Source organism: Salarias fasciatus, chromosome 14, assembly GCF_902148845.1.
Source record: "Salarias fasciatus chromosome 14, fSalaFa1.1, whole genome shotgun sequence".
Classification (NCBI taxonomy): Eukaryota; Metazoa; Chordata; class Actinopteri; order Blenniiformes; family Blenniidae; genus Salarias; species Salarias fasciatus.
Genome location: NC_043758.1, coordinates 14310936 through 14328725, shown reverse-complemented (window position 1 = coordinate 14328725; position 17790 = coordinate 14310936). Strand labels below are relative to the sequence as shown.

The 17790-nt window shown below is 43.6% G+C and overlaps 1 protein-coding gene across 1 annotated transcript in view; it reads right to left on the bottom strand.

Moving 5' to 3' along the window:
- Nucleotides 1–742: 742 nt before the first annotated feature.
- LOC115400270 (rho guanine nucleotide exchange factor 26) overlaps nt 743–17790 on the bottom strand; it is a 29197-nt gene continuing 12149 nt past the window's right edge. Inside the window, exons 11-15 of the mRNA XM_030108032.1 lie at nt 17413–17567; nt 11491–11700; nt 3992–4062; nt 3702–3803; nt 743–3401 (exon numbers count right to left, since the gene is read on the bottom strand). Of these exons, the coding sequence (XP_029963892.1) occupies nt 3259–3401; nt 3702–3803; nt 3992–4062; nt 11491–11700; nt 17413–17567 (681 nt within the window). The 3' untranslated portion in view covers nt 743–3258. The remainder of the gene's footprint in view (nt 3402–3701; nt 3804–3991; nt 4063–11490; nt 11701–17412; nt 17568–17790) is intronic.

Genomic DNA, 17790 nt, shown 5'->3' with positions numbered 1-17790 from the left:
AAATGTTGCTGCAGGAGGAAAAGGATAATAACTTTCTGTTGCCTATTGTGATTATTGACAATACAAGACAAGCTTCAGGCCATTAAGATTTTATTCACAGTGGAGCAAATTAAAATATATATATATATGGGCTGAAAGAGTTTCTTCAATATGAAAACATACATGTTGTAAAAGAGGCTGTTTTACATATTTACATCCACACATGATTTACAGTATTTACAAGAAGAGGAAGTGACTGAAGCAGGAGGAGTCCGTGCCGAGATGAGTGGTATCAAATAGCTTGTGTTCCCTGAGTGCAAATGCAAATCCGTCCTTCCGAGAGCGCGGCTTCCTGGTGCCGCCGCGCCTCGGTGCGTGTCGCTCCACAGTCGCAGTTGTCATTTGGGCCGGGCTCGGAGCGCCGGGGCTTGATGGATGGTGTTATCGTTGCACTGTGTCCAAAACCATTCATTGCCTTTAGCTGAGCAGCACTAAAAAGATGACTCACACGGGACAATCGCATTAAGGAGGGGGCCCGGGCGGGACCGCTCAGCTCTTCCGCTGCCGCCATCAGCACACACAGATTAATTTCAGCGTCCTTCTGTGACATGACGAATATAAATCCTAATGGGGAGGTATTTATTAACACACTCCTCTGGGTAGTGCAAATCGTGGAGAGGATTATGGGTATTTTCACAGAGAAGAGTGATGGTGACATTAACAGGCGACATGATAGATAACAGATACTTGGCTCCTCTGCCTAACACTTGGATGAAATTTGAGATTATGTCTTTGAGATTACTGTAAATCTTATTACCATGCCGTTGACTGACTTTTTTTTTTTTAATATAAATTCACACAAAACATGTCTGGCTTCAGATAAGTAGCTTTCATGGTTTTCCTCCTTCTTAAAACCGGCTTTACGAACAGTACAGCTGCTGTCCTCCAGGAGCTCATTGACTTGTGTCCTCTGTAGTTGACGTGTTGTCCAAAACCATCTTAAAAAACAAAAAAAAAGGACATCCTGGACCTTGCAGCAATGGAATGGTAGAATTCACAATTCAATTAAAATCAGAAAACAGATTGAATCAACCTTTTTTCCCTTGTCCCAGGAGGGTCCCCCCCCCCCCCCCCCCCCCCCCCCCCCCTTATCTGTAAACACAAGCTTCCACATACAGTATGTACGCAAACAAGTGTATACGCACGTTGATATGAGAGTATGTGGCCATTGGCAAGGTCCTTAACTCTGCTTGCAGACCTCATACATAATGAGCAACTAGAGAACAAGAGTTGCACAGGCCTGGACGTTGTACTGGTTAACAATCAGCTGGTGAACTGGAACGGTGGTCTGCAACCATCACAATCAAAAAGAGTCATCTCCCCCCGTCACTTTAAAGAAAATCAGCCTGGGGATGAACAACTGAATTAAAATACTAGAGTCTTTTTTTTTTTCCTTAGTTAACTGAAGACTGATGGCTTGCAGGAAAATGTGTGGTGCAGGTTGTCGACACTCAGGGTGTGTTGTATCTGATGTGTTGTTCTACTTAATCGCCACAATAGAAGCGACTGTTTATTTACGCGCAGATTTACACGCCCGAGCAGAAGACGTGAGAAACCCATCATCTCCACAAACTGCAGCCTCTCTCTAGTGGCTTCCTTCAGTTTTGACAGAATTACTCACTAAATAAAACATTTTTTTATTTCGTTGCACAGCTGACAATCCTTCACAGACTCTTGTCTTGCTGTCTGGTGTGAAAAACGTGACACTGAAATCGTCACGTCCGTTTTATTTGGTACAGTAGCAGCTAAAAGACTGTTTTGATTTTAAAGGTTGCAAACCCCTGGTATAGAGAAAAAAACCCAGAATGATTTCATATCTGAATGATATCTGCTGTTACAGCAGGGGAGCGAAGACATAAAACACAAAACAAGCAATAGTTGCAGACAGCCAAAACTCTCAGAGGGGAAATATGAGAATATAAGACATCTGAGAAGGAAGGATATTACATTCACATAACTTTCAGCAATGATAAACTCTTTGCCACGTTTCAACCTCATTCTGAAGCATAAACTCTGATTAATCCCCAAAAAAAACAACCCAAAAATATTTTTTCATGGAGATATTTGTTGTTTGAAAACAAATCTCACTAATTCAGAAACGCAATTATTTTTTATATGTGAATGCAATAAACTCCCGTACTGTGCAACAAAACCACACTTAAAAATATGCAAAAAAAAATAAAAAAGGCTGCATAAGTGCACAGACAATCATGGGTGGATGGCATTCACCTGCGTATGATGAGGTTTTCCAGCACTGGGAGGAGAAGCTCCCTTTTTAAATTGCAATGCAATTCAGTCCAAAAAAACAATTTGTCAAAATAAATGATATCTTTACCTTCCATTTGTTTTTGTTTTTTTTTTCTTTTTCATCATGCTTTTGCCTAAAAAAAATAAAATAAACATCACCATGCTGGGGAAAGTCATGCCCCTGAACGCCATGCCCCCCTGACGGAGAGCCGCTATAAACACGTATCAATTATAAATCATAGTTTCTTATGTCACTGCCTTTAATGTCGCTGAAACGAGCGTGTTTCACAACAGTAAACAAGCTGCCTTGTTATCACCTTCATAATCAGCATCTTCAACGTTCCACACGCACCGAATCGCCCGGCCACGCAGAGCCCGAGCCTCATTAACGGAGCGCACACCAGGCTGCTGTCAATTACACACCGTTTGGTCTGTTCCGCCTCCTGCGGCGGCGGCGGGATGCAGCGATCACGCCGCACATCACTTACAAAGAACTAACTGGAAATTAAAAGGAAGAAGAAAAAAAAAAATTCACAAATCACAGACAGTTCTGTAGCAGGGTGTTGAAAGCAATGACTTTGGCTGTGGGTGTGAAGTTTTCTAACCAGCCAGGGAATTAATCAATGTGACAGATCCCTCTGTCAAGCCATCCCGCCCACACAGGGACCAATCAGTAATTGAGGAAAATCTCTATTCTTCTGCCGTGTTTGTTCTTAACCGTCTCCGCTTTGAAACCCCGCACAGCATGCCTGATGTTTACTCCATGCTGAAGCAGAAGTCCGAGCGGCGGCCGCCATCCCCATCCCACACGGCGGCCTCCGCGGCTCCGATCGCGGCCCGCTCGCTCCCCTAAGGCAGCCCGCTGACGCTGTTACTGAACTCATTTGTCTGAGTTCAGCGTTTAAAAGGGCGGGTCGCCGGCGTGTCGAGAGGTCGGCGGAAGGCTCGCTGAAGCCCGGCTCAAACGTCCCGTCACACATTAGTCTCCAGGCCCTGCAGGCGGTCCAGCCGCTGCATGTTGCGCTCGATGGTGGCCTGGCACGTGATGGGCTCGGCGCACTCGGTCAGAAACCAGCCCCGCTCTCCGTCACGCAGCCGCTCGCCCTCGTACCAGCCTGGAAGGAAACATCACGCTCACATGAGAACCGGAGGATGTGTTTTTGTGGAGTTACTGATGCCGCCTGTTCTTCCACGTGAGAGTCGGTTGCTATGGCCACCAAAAAGGGGAACGACCTTTGGCTTTTGTGTGTGTTAAAGTAGATTTAAAAGAAACATCTTCAAGCCAGCGGCTGCAGAGGCAGAGAGTGTGTGCATGATAAAAGAGGAGGCGGGAAAATAAGATAAATATTCCAGAGGGGGGAGCGAGGCTGGAGAGGGACGAGACAAAATAAGATGGACTGGTAGAGCTGACGTACCGTCTACAGTCTGTGAGACCAGAACCACGTCGGCCACCTGCAGCGACAGCTCGTCCGGCTGCTTGGCTGTGTACGTCCGGATCACCTCCACCTGCATGGCATCTGGAAGAAAACGCAAAGCAAAACAAGTCGCTAAACCACAAACTCCCTTCATTTTCCCTTCATTAACGTCCTTCAAAAAAAACGTGGTTTCATGAAACAGCCACAAGGTGGAGCCACAGACCAACTGAGGTGAGAGAAGCTTTTTTTCAGAGGAGGACATTATGAAGATGAGGTGTGCAGAAACTCACTGGTTCTGTCCTGATTCTTCTCATTGTTGACATTATGGCCCAGGGCGCTGATCCATCGAGCGCGCTCGTTCCTGCAGAAACACGGAACAGAGCAGGACTCATTACGCCTCTCTGAAGAGTTCTCACAACCCGACGCTGCTGCCCGAGTAACGTTTGAGTAAAGCAGGTGAATACAGATTTCCACTTGCATCATTTTGTCAGTTTACTATATGAGAGGACATTTGTGACATACAAGCATTCTTGCATGAGCGCTGCATAGATAGTTGTGCAAACAAGTCATCTTGTTAAGAAGCCAATTGTGAGTTTTGAAATGCGTTTCCCAAGCTGTGTATCATCCATTACACACACCTGCGTGCTTTACACATCATAATCTTCCATCCTGTGGAGCAGCTGCCTTTTTAATCACTCTGATACTGAACACACTGAAATAAGGAGCTCTGCAAGCTTCCAGATTATCGAGGTAAATAGATAATCTGGTTGCCGAGCGAGTGTTGAATTCCCTCCCTCTTTGTCCTCCGGACAGAACAGAGGTGTGTTTTCAGCCGCGGAGAACAAGCACAAAAGCCGACTCTGAGGAGAGGACAGACCTGCTTTCTGCTCTCTGTGTCTCCTGTGTGTGGTTTATGGGAAAAAAAACACAAGTGGGTGGGGCTGCACAGGTCAGATTGCCTGAAACTCTAGCTCTCATTTCACCTGCTCTGATGGATTTAGAAAGAGAAAGAGAACCAGAGCTGGGGGGGTTCAGGAAGTGAACCGGGGGGGGGGGGGGGATATCGGGGTGGCTCGCTGACTCAGCACTGTTGGCCTGCATCATGCAGATGAGCACAACATGCACAGTCGCAGTCTGAGAACAGCCAATGCAGTGACCCCGCTTCACAAAGGCTTCAAATGGGCCTAAACAGCCCAAGTCTCTGAGTCAGACCTCTTTGTTTTTCCCACATTGTAGACACGTTGTTCAGATCCTAAACTATGTCAGCCCCCCAGCAACAAACAATAATGAAACCTCTGTAACCGTTACCATCAAACATTCAGCTGGAAATGTCTGACCTTTGGAATTATAACACATATCAAAGCAATCAACTTCTCTTTATCAAAGATGCACTTAGCTTATGTCCGATATTCATAATAAAATCAACTGTTGTGTTTTGGTTGTTTGCTTTGGCAACATGTTTTTAAAACCCTTATTCAGAATTCCAGAGAGACTTTTGAACTATTCAAAGACTTTTTAGCAAAAATATGGGAAATGTACCAAGTTGGACGTAGCTTCCATCGGGTTAAGTCTTCCTGTCCGGAGCATTCGGGATAATGACTGAGTGTATGGGGCAAGATGGAGTGAAGTGCTGTGGTGAACTCTGTATGACGGAGCAGTCGAGTAATCTTTAATTCCATGGGAGTGGGAGTAATAAACTCAAAATACTTGGTAGTATTTGTTGGAACTTGTACTTTGATAAGTGATGTATGATCCACGTTATTTCACTTCAGGGCAATTAACAGAAAGTAATCTAGTGTACTGCTTACAAACTTTAAAACCATGAGTCACAACTGAGTAGACTCATGATTTCCTTGATGCTGATGTAAAACTAAACAACCTGCTCTGTCTGCATTTGCTGCCAATGTTTGTGTCTACAAAGACAAATTAACTTCACTGCAATTTTTCACCTTCGTGACACTTATTATTGACTATATTTTGTCTGCTTTGAATTTCAATTTGAGGTCATTTAACGGTCGTTGTACCCGTCAAATATTCTAAAACTGTCACACATTTTAGTGTGCGTCCCTGGACTGGTGGTCGCCCTGCTGCTGACTTACATGACTGCAGCAGGACAAACATGAACATGTGTTGAGGGTCAGTTAACGGGACATTTCACCCAAAACAGCACAGGTTGAATCCGAAAGGGCATCCAAATCAAATATCACATGATCCGCTGTGGACTCTCCAGAAGGGAACAGCCGAAACTCAAACACATCACCGTCACAGATGAAAGTATTAATTCATTCATCAGGAAATCAGTAGAGTTGAAAATGACCATGAAAATGAAAATTAATGAAAGCTACTGCTTTTCAAATGCGTTTAAAATAAAATGTACTATATCCTCTCAGAAGTAGCTGATTAGTAACCTCTCTGTGATATACGTGCACGTTCTTCACATTCCTTCGGGCTGCTCTGTGGGAAACGGCAGCTGGTACGTGTTGCTGTGGACAGCTGGACACACACGCCAACAGTCGGATGCATGTGCACAGTCGCGACGAGGTTGTCTTCTCACGCTAAAACAGCTGAAATACTTCACATAAATCATGAAGGTATGCGGAGTTAATTCACAAATCCAGCGGGGAGCCACGCGTGGGAGACACGCCTAATGCTTATCTGTCGGTTCTCAGGAATGCGCCAAAAGACATTTGAATTGACTGTAAGAGTGTTTACATTCTGCGTACTGCAGATGCAGCGATAGCAGGCGTTCGCCCTCTTTCCCCGCCAGGATTTGCGCATTCACGACCGTTAAAGATCCTCTCTCCATTAGCCGCCCGGAAGAACACCAGAATGCTGAGAATCATAAATCTGCTGTCAGCGGCTCTTGTTTGGCCTTTGAAAAGAGTTCCACTGCGAAGCCTCTTTCACATCAGCAGATAGAGAGCGATGACAGACGCTCTCTTACCGTCAATCCTCAGACGACTCCAAATTACCACCAGGCCACTGGAACTATCTCGCTTCGGATTCTTCCCGCAGCCTTTTCTCTTCTCTCTTATCAATTTGTTTATTTCAACGAGTCCCTCGCCCCTTTCCACATCACACAGAGTGGTATTTGGGTACAATTGCTGCTTCTCACAGGAACAGATGGTATATCTGCTGGAAGGAAAATCTACAGGGGAAATTCCCAGGCAGCTGGAGCGATTCCCATTATTAGGAAACTAAAAGAAAAATCAAAACAATACTTTAGTGTGCTACAGGGGTAGGAGCTCTACTCCTCTGGCCGGGGCGGTTACATAATCTCTGCTGCTTTGTGTTATAGCTGCATATCTGACTGACACAGTTGTTTTGCTGCAGACTTCTGTGGCCGCTCTGTTCCACCAATAGAGAAGCACTATTCACCGAGTCGGGAGTGGACACAGCATCAAGTTGACGGAGGTAGGAAGGACGATACACACACACACACATACACACACACACACTGAACAAAAGACGCTCACAGAGAAGGGAAAGGACACAGACACGGATGAGTAGAAACGGTCTGGATTCGGCCACACTGAGGCTCTTGTGCCATCTGTCTGTCTGTCAGGCGTCCTGATACGTGTATGACAACACCGCTAAAGGTCAAGGGTCACTCGGTTATCTAAGTGCGTTTGCCTCTTCGACCTTGCACAGTGACACAAACACAGGTACAAGCATCAGCCTGCATGGTCGAATCGAGTAAATGGAAGCAGAAACAGCAACACAGGCGATGTGAGAATAGGTCTTTCTGTAAAAGTTCCACAAAAACAAAGGCACGCCTGTGGTGGGTATGTGAGGAATTTCACATTGAAACTCAAACTGAATAAATTTGGTGGTCAGGTGGAAAATATTGACATAAAAAAAAAGTTCTGCTTTTCAGTGAACATACTAATAAATGGCAGGCAGGACAGTGTGTGCACACACTAACACTCAGTCTCAGACAAATCCTGCAGATCTGCATTTTTGTGGGATTTGCTTCCTGAACTGTGACAACAAACCAGCAGATTTACCCACAAAATGAGAATAAAAAAAATAAAAAAAGATGGAGAAACTTTACACACTTTAGAAATAATTGTAAAAAACTTGATTATATCTTGTGAAGTGTGCAGATACAATCATTTAGTGGGAGCTGTAATACTTCACTAAAGAACGGTTTTATTTGTCTCTATAATTTAGCATGAGGTGAAGTTTTAGCTGAGAGTAAAGGGACCTCATGCTGTGCAGCAGGAGCAGCACGTGGTGTAAAATGTATTCTAATGTACAGTGAAAGGTGAAAAAACATGCTGTGGCGACCCCTTTGAACAGAGCAGCTGAAAAAACCTTATTATGCAACGTTCTTCCCTCAAAATTTGAAACAAAGCTTAAGGCGATCAAGAGTAAAATTTGGAACATTCATTACTCATAAATTTGGTTTTCTGATCTTAAAAAAATGACTGTTCATGGAATGAATCTGCTCGGATAATCAAAAAACAACAGAGAAAAATAAGTAGTTAAAAAAAACAGTAAGTCAATTAATTCAATAGCCAAATGAGTCAGTGAGGTAATTTATTGGAGAAAAAAAAATGTTTCTTATAGCTTCTCATGTCAAATATTTTAAATGATTTCTAAGGAACCATGTTATTTTTGTTCAATTCCATATGCTGCTATCCCTCTTAAAACTAATAACGAAAACAATAAAAAATAAAGTGTTTTAACTGACACTGAAAATGACTCCATCTGTAGCTGCAGTTCTTTTAGAAACAGACTGAATATCGGTCATCTCGACTACAGAAACGCTTCCAGGTGTCGTGACGGGTCAGCTCTCTAAATCAGGACGAATGGAAGGAAGTCATTCTGTGCTTATCCAAAACAAAGAGCGGACCCCGGCCCCTCCGCTCGAAAGACGGAGCACGGGCCGGCGAGGAAGCATCACAGAGAGTATGGCCGCCGGCGTGCTGCAGGGGGAGCCGTGGGAAACGGCCCACTTAGTAAGGCTCTGTTGCTAGGCAACAGCTTAAACAATGCCCACAGTAACCACTTCAGCTATGAAGAGTTTCCAGTCCCCCCCCCCCCCCCCCCCCCCGCCCCAAATCTACTCAGCTCATTGAGTACAACAGTGAGAAGCTCCACACATCATTACATCTCAGCCAAGGGCCCCAAACAGCAGGGAGCCGAGGGGTTTTCCACAACCACTCACACTCCATGGAGGAGGGGGGGGGGGGGTGAGGGGGTCTCCTCAAAGACAGCGATCAACAAATCCATTAATAATACACTGCGATTTGGCCCGTCGTGACGATATCTGACCTGAAACCTGCGATCTCATGCAGTACGGCGAGTCGGGTCTGCGGATGCTCTGTGTCACGGCCGTGAGGCCAACAAAAGCCTGTAATAACCGTCTGACTGTCAGAAACTCACCGATGGGCGACTCATTACACCGCACAGCCTCACACCAACTAACAGGAATACTTCCGGCACAGCGGTCACCACTGCAAGCAGACAAGCCGACCGATTTCCATAGAAGTGAAATGAAAAAGGAAAAAAAGAAGAAGCAATATTTCAAATAGAGGGCAACTTTGTGGAGTTGTAGCAGCAAACACAGTCACACTCCCTTTAATTCTCTCAACCAGTGGAGGTCGAGCAGTAAAACATGTTGTTGCACCCGAGTTACGCAGTTCATATTGTACAAAACACGAAAAACTGTAAAACTCATACAGTCTGTAGAAGCAACAATGCTAATCAATGACATTACCCGGTATTTTCCTTGAAAAACAGGAACGGCCATTAGCAAGAGTGAATATATAACATGACAACTAACAGCTGGGAAAAACAAAGTAGTAATATCTGATATCTTTCAAATGCAGTATGTTGATTATCTTCAGCAGCAGGAATAACTATAGGATCAGGGTAAAGCTTTGTCTTTAAATATCATTTTCTTTTAGTTTTTGAGAAAAACATTGTGATTAAAAACAAGCATTGTAGTAAAATTAGGATTATTTCATAAAAACATACAGTTTACAATTAAATTTAAGTTACTAATTGTATTTACTGTATATAGCACGATTCATAGATGCTTCAAAATAAAGCACAAACACCACTAAATTAAACTAGAAGCATTTTCTCAGCAGAGAGAGCAGACATGAGTCTGGCTGTACATTGTAGATCCCAGCAGCCATTAACGCTAATGCAATGCAATCAAAATTTACTAGTTGGTGCGACGCAAAGTGTGTGCACGTGTCAAGGCGCACGGTTAAAAATACAACTTCTTAGAAGTTAGTTTCTGTTTGATGCAGATTCATCTGACTGGTCAAATCTTTCCATAACGAATGTTGAAATATAACTAACTGTAAGCAATCAAAACCTTAAAAGTCATATTGATTTCAGCTTGAGCAGAACGTCTGCAATGTGTTCATTCCACATTGCAATAATAAAACAAACAAAGCTGCTGTGGCAGTAGCAGTTTTGTCTGTGAACATTGGCAAACAAACCACCAAGGTCATAGGACTAGAAGCCAGAGGAGGATGTGTTTTCTAGGATTTATTATTTTGTCTTACTGTCTGCAAAAAAAAAAAAAAATCATGATAAAACAATCATCAAGGCAAACTGTGGAATATACAAAACTCATCTTCTTAAAACAGAATGCAATGTTAATGCACTGAGGGAGAAAAGTGTCCTCATCACTGGATCCAGACAGTAGTTAACAACACATTTTCTCATGTGAAGTTTGGGTTCTGGCTAAGAAATGTTTCAAGCCTGTTATATTTACCCAAGAAATTTAAATATCTGTGGTTTTATATTAAACGAGCTGAAACAAAAACCAAACACTCCCCTGTAGAGCACAAAGCCACAGTCTCTGTGATGAGAAAACAGGAGGCTTCATAACCACACAGGGGTGAGGGGGGACTGACCCCATGCATGAAAACACTCCTTAGCAAAACCTTGAGCCACCGGCAAATAATCACAGTTAAAACAATGTGTGTGTTTGTGAAGTGGCGAGTGTGTGAAGACACAAGCTGCTACCCCGAGCAGAACAGATAAACTCTGTATGAAGAATAACATATGGTCGATCCCTTTTGTTTGTGTGGGTTACATAATGCTAGCAGCCTCGCTTTTCACTGTTTGCCCCACAAAATGAGAGGTGGGATTGGGGGGGGGGGAGATACAAATCCAGGCATGACTTTCAAGGATTTTCCAAACAGCTGACTGCATTTCCAGAACTGAATGAAGGAATCGTTCTCTCTGCACATGCCACAACTTTCGACAGCAACCGCCTGACTGTAAGCGCAGAGAGTTTCCTTTCTCAAGAAGAGAGTGGGCTGGAAGACACGCAAGTCAACAGAATCTGATGCAGACTGCTGTCTGTTTTACAGTGCAAAATGCAGACAGCAGAAAAACAGACCATTACTGAAGAACTAGAAGCAACAAGAGAGGCTAACACCGAGTGGAGAACAGACGTAACAAAATATCCCTGTGACTTGTAACGGTGGAAAAAAGGCTATGAAATAAGAGCTAAGGAAAGATGTGAGGGGGGTTTCTTACTTCTGGTTAAAAGGCATATTGGAGCTCACACAGAAAAGATAAGGGGGCAGAATTCTGCTCAAAGAGGAATATTCAGCCAATAAAGCAAAGTAACTGGGGCTCACAATGCTGTTTTCAGCTTAAGCCCTGCAGATCACACTCAAACCATATGAGTGCAGGGAAGTGGCCGTATCGCTGTAAAAGCATGCCGGAGCCAAAATGATTTGCAGATGCCTTCAAGGAAATACAAAACAAAAACAGCACCGGAGGAGGAGAGGGTGGAAGATGAAGCACTCACAGCAGCTCTGCTCCCAGGATCATGGGCACCTTCTCGTCGGAGTGGTTGCTCCGAAAACACAGGCGGAAGAGGTGGTTGGCGCCGGGCTGCCGCGAGCTCAGCATGCTGGCAGTGGTCCGCACCGGTGACAGGTTGATGTCCTCCGGCTGACAGGAGCCGACCCAGATCTGATCCCTCAGAGCGTAGTCTATCACAGAGTAACTCTCCTCGCTGTCAAAGACACAAAGCAGAAGGAGAACTTCAATGATTTTCCCTTTGATACAGGGCTCACACACACACGCACGCACGCACACACACACACATGCTCACACGCACACACACACACACACACACACACACACACACACACACACACACACACACACACACACACACACACACACACACACAGACAAAATCAGTCTGCAAGAGGGTTGAGGATGACCTTCCAACAGGATAAAGAAGACGTGGGTCACACAGTTTGGAGGAAACATGCATGTTAAAGTGAAATGCTGCTGTTTCAGGTAAGATTTCAGGTTCTTCCTCACAGATTTTACAATAACTGCATTAAAAAATCACCAATTTGAAGACGTACTTATCTTTTTGTATCAAAACAAAGGGAACACAGGGGATATTGTTATTCATAGGCTATAATAAAACTATTTCACCAGTTTGGCCAAATAATAACATAACAGTTTGAAGCTCTTTAACTAAAAGGGCTTTGATGCTGCAGGTGAAATAAAACAGAAACCATGTCAGCGCTCCTGAGATGAGTGATCGGCTTCGAGGGGAAGTAAATGAGACTCACATCCAATCATTCAACAGGCGTATGAAACCCACAGCGTACGTTATGAATCCCAAACACCGTGAGAGCGGTACGAGTCAATGAATTATGCATGAAGCTTCAGACTGAATGTTTTTTCCTCCTCATGCAAACGTGTCATTCCTGCAGACGGAAACTAACTGAGACTGGATTTGACTGTCAAATTCCCCGAGAAGCCAAACTCCTGGATATCCTGGACCATTTTCAACAGGGTGAGACACACACAGCAGTGTGAGGAATACACAAGATGAACAGTCTTTCTGTATGGAGTCCTCATGTTCTATGTCCAATAAAACAACAATCTGTGTTTATTTTAAAATATCTGAAAAAAATAAAATATTACCAGTTTATGTTTGTAACGTTTAATAGAAAATAAAAGGCTGATGGTGCATCATTGAATATATAGAATTCAACAGTTGTTCATGTTTTCTGGACTCAGTCTGTGTATTAAAAATTGTGGCCAACAGTTACACATGTATAAAAAAGGAATAACATCTCACTAAATATTCAAATATTTTGACATAAAATAAAAGTGATTTTCATCCCTTTTAAGGCTGAAGTGATAAAAACAAAACATTGTTTAAAATGTTTCCCATCATGTGCAATGACTCTCAAATGCACGCACCAAAGCTTTGATGGTGGAAACAAACTGAGGAAAATACATCTTTTCTGCTTTCTAATATTTAGAAAAGCACTTGTAAATAAGAATGAGAATAGAAATATGAATTAAAAAAAAACACAGAATAGTCCTGTTGCACACATTAGAAATCAATATCAGTTTCTGGGCCCCCTGCCAGCTAAAACCCCCTAAAAAAAAACCGATGCATGGCTGATAGATCAAATGTCTGCAGGTCTCCAGTGCAGTGCCGCAAACATGCAGGCATCGCCCAACTAAATCAGCTGCCCCCGGTTTCTTCAGCACATGCCTTCTCTCCGAGTGAGCGTGACCCGACCCTGCGCCCAGCAGTACGGGAGTAAGGTAGAAACATCTGGAGCTGATTGTCTAATGTGGCACTGAATACTGAGGAAAGAAATATGTGTGTGTTTTCTTGCTGCACTGCAGAACGGGAGCTCATGTGTGTTTGATTAACCTGAAATCGAAAGCAGCCACGTTCAGGAACTACGTACGGCCATCAGCTTCTAATCAGCCGGTATGCAGATTAGAGTGGATTTCCAGGCTGCAAGCATACACACTGAGGCAGTGGCTGAGTAAACAGGACTGAGTAGAGGTTTTGTCCTCGTCTTGTTGTCTCTCTCACACTCAAACTCTGGACGCCGAGCAGGTCACGACCAGTGGAGACAATCCAGTCACAGTCGGGAGATTTTCAACAAGGTTCAACTGCTGCCCGTCAGCCATGATTATCCACTAATCAATCAAGCTGTTCCGAGTGTCCTAACTATAAGCACACGCTCCTCTCTTAGGGGAATTGTTCAAGGACGTATTTGGGAAATGTTTATTTCCTATTTTGCTTATAGGAACAGAGCTGGGTTGAAGTCTGCTTGACGAAAAGACTTCAAACAAGAAGATACTGAGCTGGCTAGAACCCACCATACAGCCACAAATCAGGCTTTTACCCTTTGGCACAGACTATACAAACGAAATGAAAGGTTAATCATTCAGCCTTCGAAGTGCTTTCAAGTGCAACCTGTCAAACAACAGCACGTGGAAGTGTCCAGGTTTAGACAACAGGATTTTCTACCCTTTTCCTATACAGTGAGAAGTATAGTATGCTACTAAATATAGATCTGTAGACTGTAACCCAGGAATTGTTTTACATCTGATTGCAGTTCCTTTTAAACTTTCCAACAAATTATGCATCCATCCATCTTCTACAGCACTTAGTCCCGTGCAGGGTCGCAGGGCGCCTGAGTCTTTCCAAATTAACACAGGATAGGAAAGCAGGCCCCAGCTGGTAGCTGCTCCCACAACCTTCTATGCAATGCATCAACCTATTGCAACTGTCTTGCATTTCAATGTATACCTATACAGGGGTGGAAAAACCCAAATCAATGTAAAGAAAGGATCAGATGCAACCTTTAAGCTGCTTAACATAATTATTTCTTGTACACAATCCATCAGAAATGTACAACAATTAATCATTTTTCCATCCACTTTATTAATCCACTATAATCAGGGTTAAATTCTCTAAAGCACAGTTTGGATACAGACTTCAAAACAAACATAAACTATGAACATATTTCTAGATTTTTCATCATGCAGCAGCACATTTAGCTGCAAAATTATTAGAATCACATAAAACGAACCACTTGATTACTGATCAGAGGTACAGTAAAATATTCATTCATTGATTTTGCAACCGGTTCTTCGAATTGTCAGTGATTCGGCTCCTTCCAAGCCTTCAGGTAGAATGCCTGGAATACCATGAACGTGACACAAGTGGGTGGGGCCATCACATACTTGTGGGGTGAGCAGTTTAGATTATTGCTGAAAGAATTCAGGTCGGTCGCAGTTGACTTGAATTTAAGTGAGGAGGGTCATAAACCAAAATATTTTCAGGAAAAATACTGGCGGAGCCAACAGCTTCAACACATCCCAGTTGGTATGAAAATCACTCGGCCGTTGGCGATAAGGCAGCTCCTGTGCCAGCTACCGCATTTCTGATGTACAATCAGATCTTTAAAAGACAAGCAGTACGAACGCAAACCTCCAGAGAGAGAGAGATAGTGTCTGTCAGATGTACCGTACGTGTACACTCACACACACGCTCCATGATCAGCTTTGAGACGCTGGAGCAGAAAGTGAAGGGGAATGTATCAGACAGACACGCTCACAGAAGAAAACGGCACAGAAACAGAAAAATAAATGGGTAAAAAGAGAGAGTGAGAGATGGAAGCCTCCACAATAACGAATGTTTCGATGATGCCCAGCGTTCACACAGGAAAAAGGGGGGAGCTGAAGATGAGAGAGGAGCCAGCTGGTGTGTTACGTAAGTGTTCCTGCGAGCCAGAGAGCAGATCAACACTTTTCCGCTGCGTGACAATAGCTGTCGCTGTCTGACATGGGGTGGGTTCGCCTCAGCCAGCCCCAATTTGGATGCAGTTCAAAGTCAATAAAGTGAGCAGAACTGGTCAACCGAGAGTGCAATAAAAGTCTTTCAATGTTTTATAAGACGTATGAAACCGAGACGTGGCGAGTGGATCCAACACAAAGTTTACTTTCAATCAAATACTGTTTCATGCCAACTGCAAGAAGCATTCTGAAACGTGCAATCAAACAACACAACGTCTTTATCCTGAAGATAAACAGGCCTGTAATCTCAGGTTATAGGTATGTTTATTTTTCTACTGTTGAAGTGCTGTGGGGGTGACCTTTTCACTCGTTTCCCTCTGGCTACGATAGTATTCCGAGGAATGAAAGCTTGTGCAAATGAGGGAAGAGTAAGATGAAATCACTGAATCATGCAGCACTGTTGCGTTTGGTGCAGAGCGCTGGTAACACAGTTCATCCTCCGGTTCAAAGTGGTTATTGAACGGTTATGTCTCGGCGAGTCGGTGACCTTCTGGAGCCGGGCTCGCCCTGCTTTTGTTTTGATTACTACAGATGGTGGAGTAGCGTGCCGCAGCAAGGCTCCTGACTTCCCCGCAGTACAAACCAATATTATAACAGCTTCTCCCATTCAAATGCACGCACACACACACACACACACACACACACACACACACACACACACACACACACACACACACACACACACACACACACACAGATTTCTAAGCACTCCCTTTTCTCAATCCTTCCTCCAAACACATGCCCGACACCACACACTGCTGGAGTCTGCCTTCCCGGATCAGATTCCCAGAAAAATATCAAAAGGAATGTTTCTTTTTTTTTTCTTCTTCTTCTTCTTCTTTTTGCAGTGATTCTTAGGAATTCTCTGCAAGTGGAGGAACAATCAGTTCCAGACACAGAGGAGATGGACGGGAAGGATTGTTTTCCTTTTTTTTTTTTTTTTTTTGGCAAAAATAGAAACGCACTCATGCACACACCCACACTACACACAAGCAAATGAAAACCACATCGTTTCAAGGAAGCGGTCTTTATGGTTTATGCTTCGAACTCTGGAGGAAACAGAGATTGCGGGAAAGTGGATTCAGTGACAGGGCTGACAATGACCAGGTCTGCTCATATATGAAGCACCTGGGCCAAAACCGGCCAGACAGCAGCTCTACTCCAGCCTGCAAATAAACATTTCATTTTAAATACAAGTAACTAGTGCTTCAAATATATTATAATATGAGTAGTGAAACCCATCACTGAGATCTGAGGTGAGAGATTTCATTAAAAACTGTGACCTTATTGCAGTAGCAAGGTAGAACTTCAAACTTCAAAGGTATGTGGTTTGAAAATACAGCATAAAAGCTGTAGTAATCTTTGGACTGAGCTCTAAATCAAGTCAGGTTTAGACAAAATTAAATGACAAATTGTAAGCTGTTCCTTTTTTGTCCTGTTTTATAAAGAGATATTTAAATAAATAATTCACAATGCACTGACATGTTTTTTTAATTGAAACTAGGGAAAAAGTTGAGCTGCTGTTATTTTAAGGTTATCCAAATGTCCTAATTTTAACCCATCCGAGACAAAATTTGGCTAAACGTGTGTTTTACGTCACTGGTCGAGGTGATTCATAGCACCAGGACACGTTAGAACTTTGTCTACGTGCAGAATATCAGGTGGAGCTCCGGTTTTCAATGCCAGGTTGCAGCAGGTTCGGGTGAATGCACCTGTTCAGGTGAACACACCCATGAGAAACTGGGGCATGAGAAACTGACTGCACAGCATATCTATATATAGAGACTTCATTTAGCATCATAAAAATCCTTATCAATCGCGTTTAAAGCATTTTTTACTGTGCCTGAAGGTTTCCTCCACTTAAAACAATTTTGCTTTCGGTTTTCATTTGCCAGTAATTGTTCATTTTATAAGCCATATTTCCCAGAGCAAGGTCAAATTAGGATAAAATACAGACGACATATGCTTAACACTCCTGAATGCCATGAAAAAACGAAGGCTTGCTGGTCAAACTTTCGCTCTCACTGAGCCACAACAGGTGAGTCACGAGCAACACCCAGGTAAACCAAACACAGGCCGCGTGACGCACCTCTTCTTCCTGGTGACGATGAGGACGTCGTTGAAGAGGAAGAAGTACACCTGCTGCCGGGACGTCCGCTTGAGGAAGATGCCATTGTCCTCCACGAGCGCCGTCAGCTCTCCTCGCTTCACCATCCACCTGGAGGAGGAGACCAGCGGGAAGGGCTGCAGGGGAGGGAGAGGGGAACGTCAGGGTCTGACACCGTGTGTGTGTGTGTGTGTGTGTGTGTGTGTGTGTGTGTGTGTGTGTGTGTGTGTGTGTGTGTGTGTGTGTGTTGTTCTCTTCTTATGCTGTGATGATTGTTAAATCACAGTATGGATTGGTGCTGTATGTGTGTGTTAACAGATGGCAATGCAGATTAAAAATATGTTTACTAATTTCTCTATT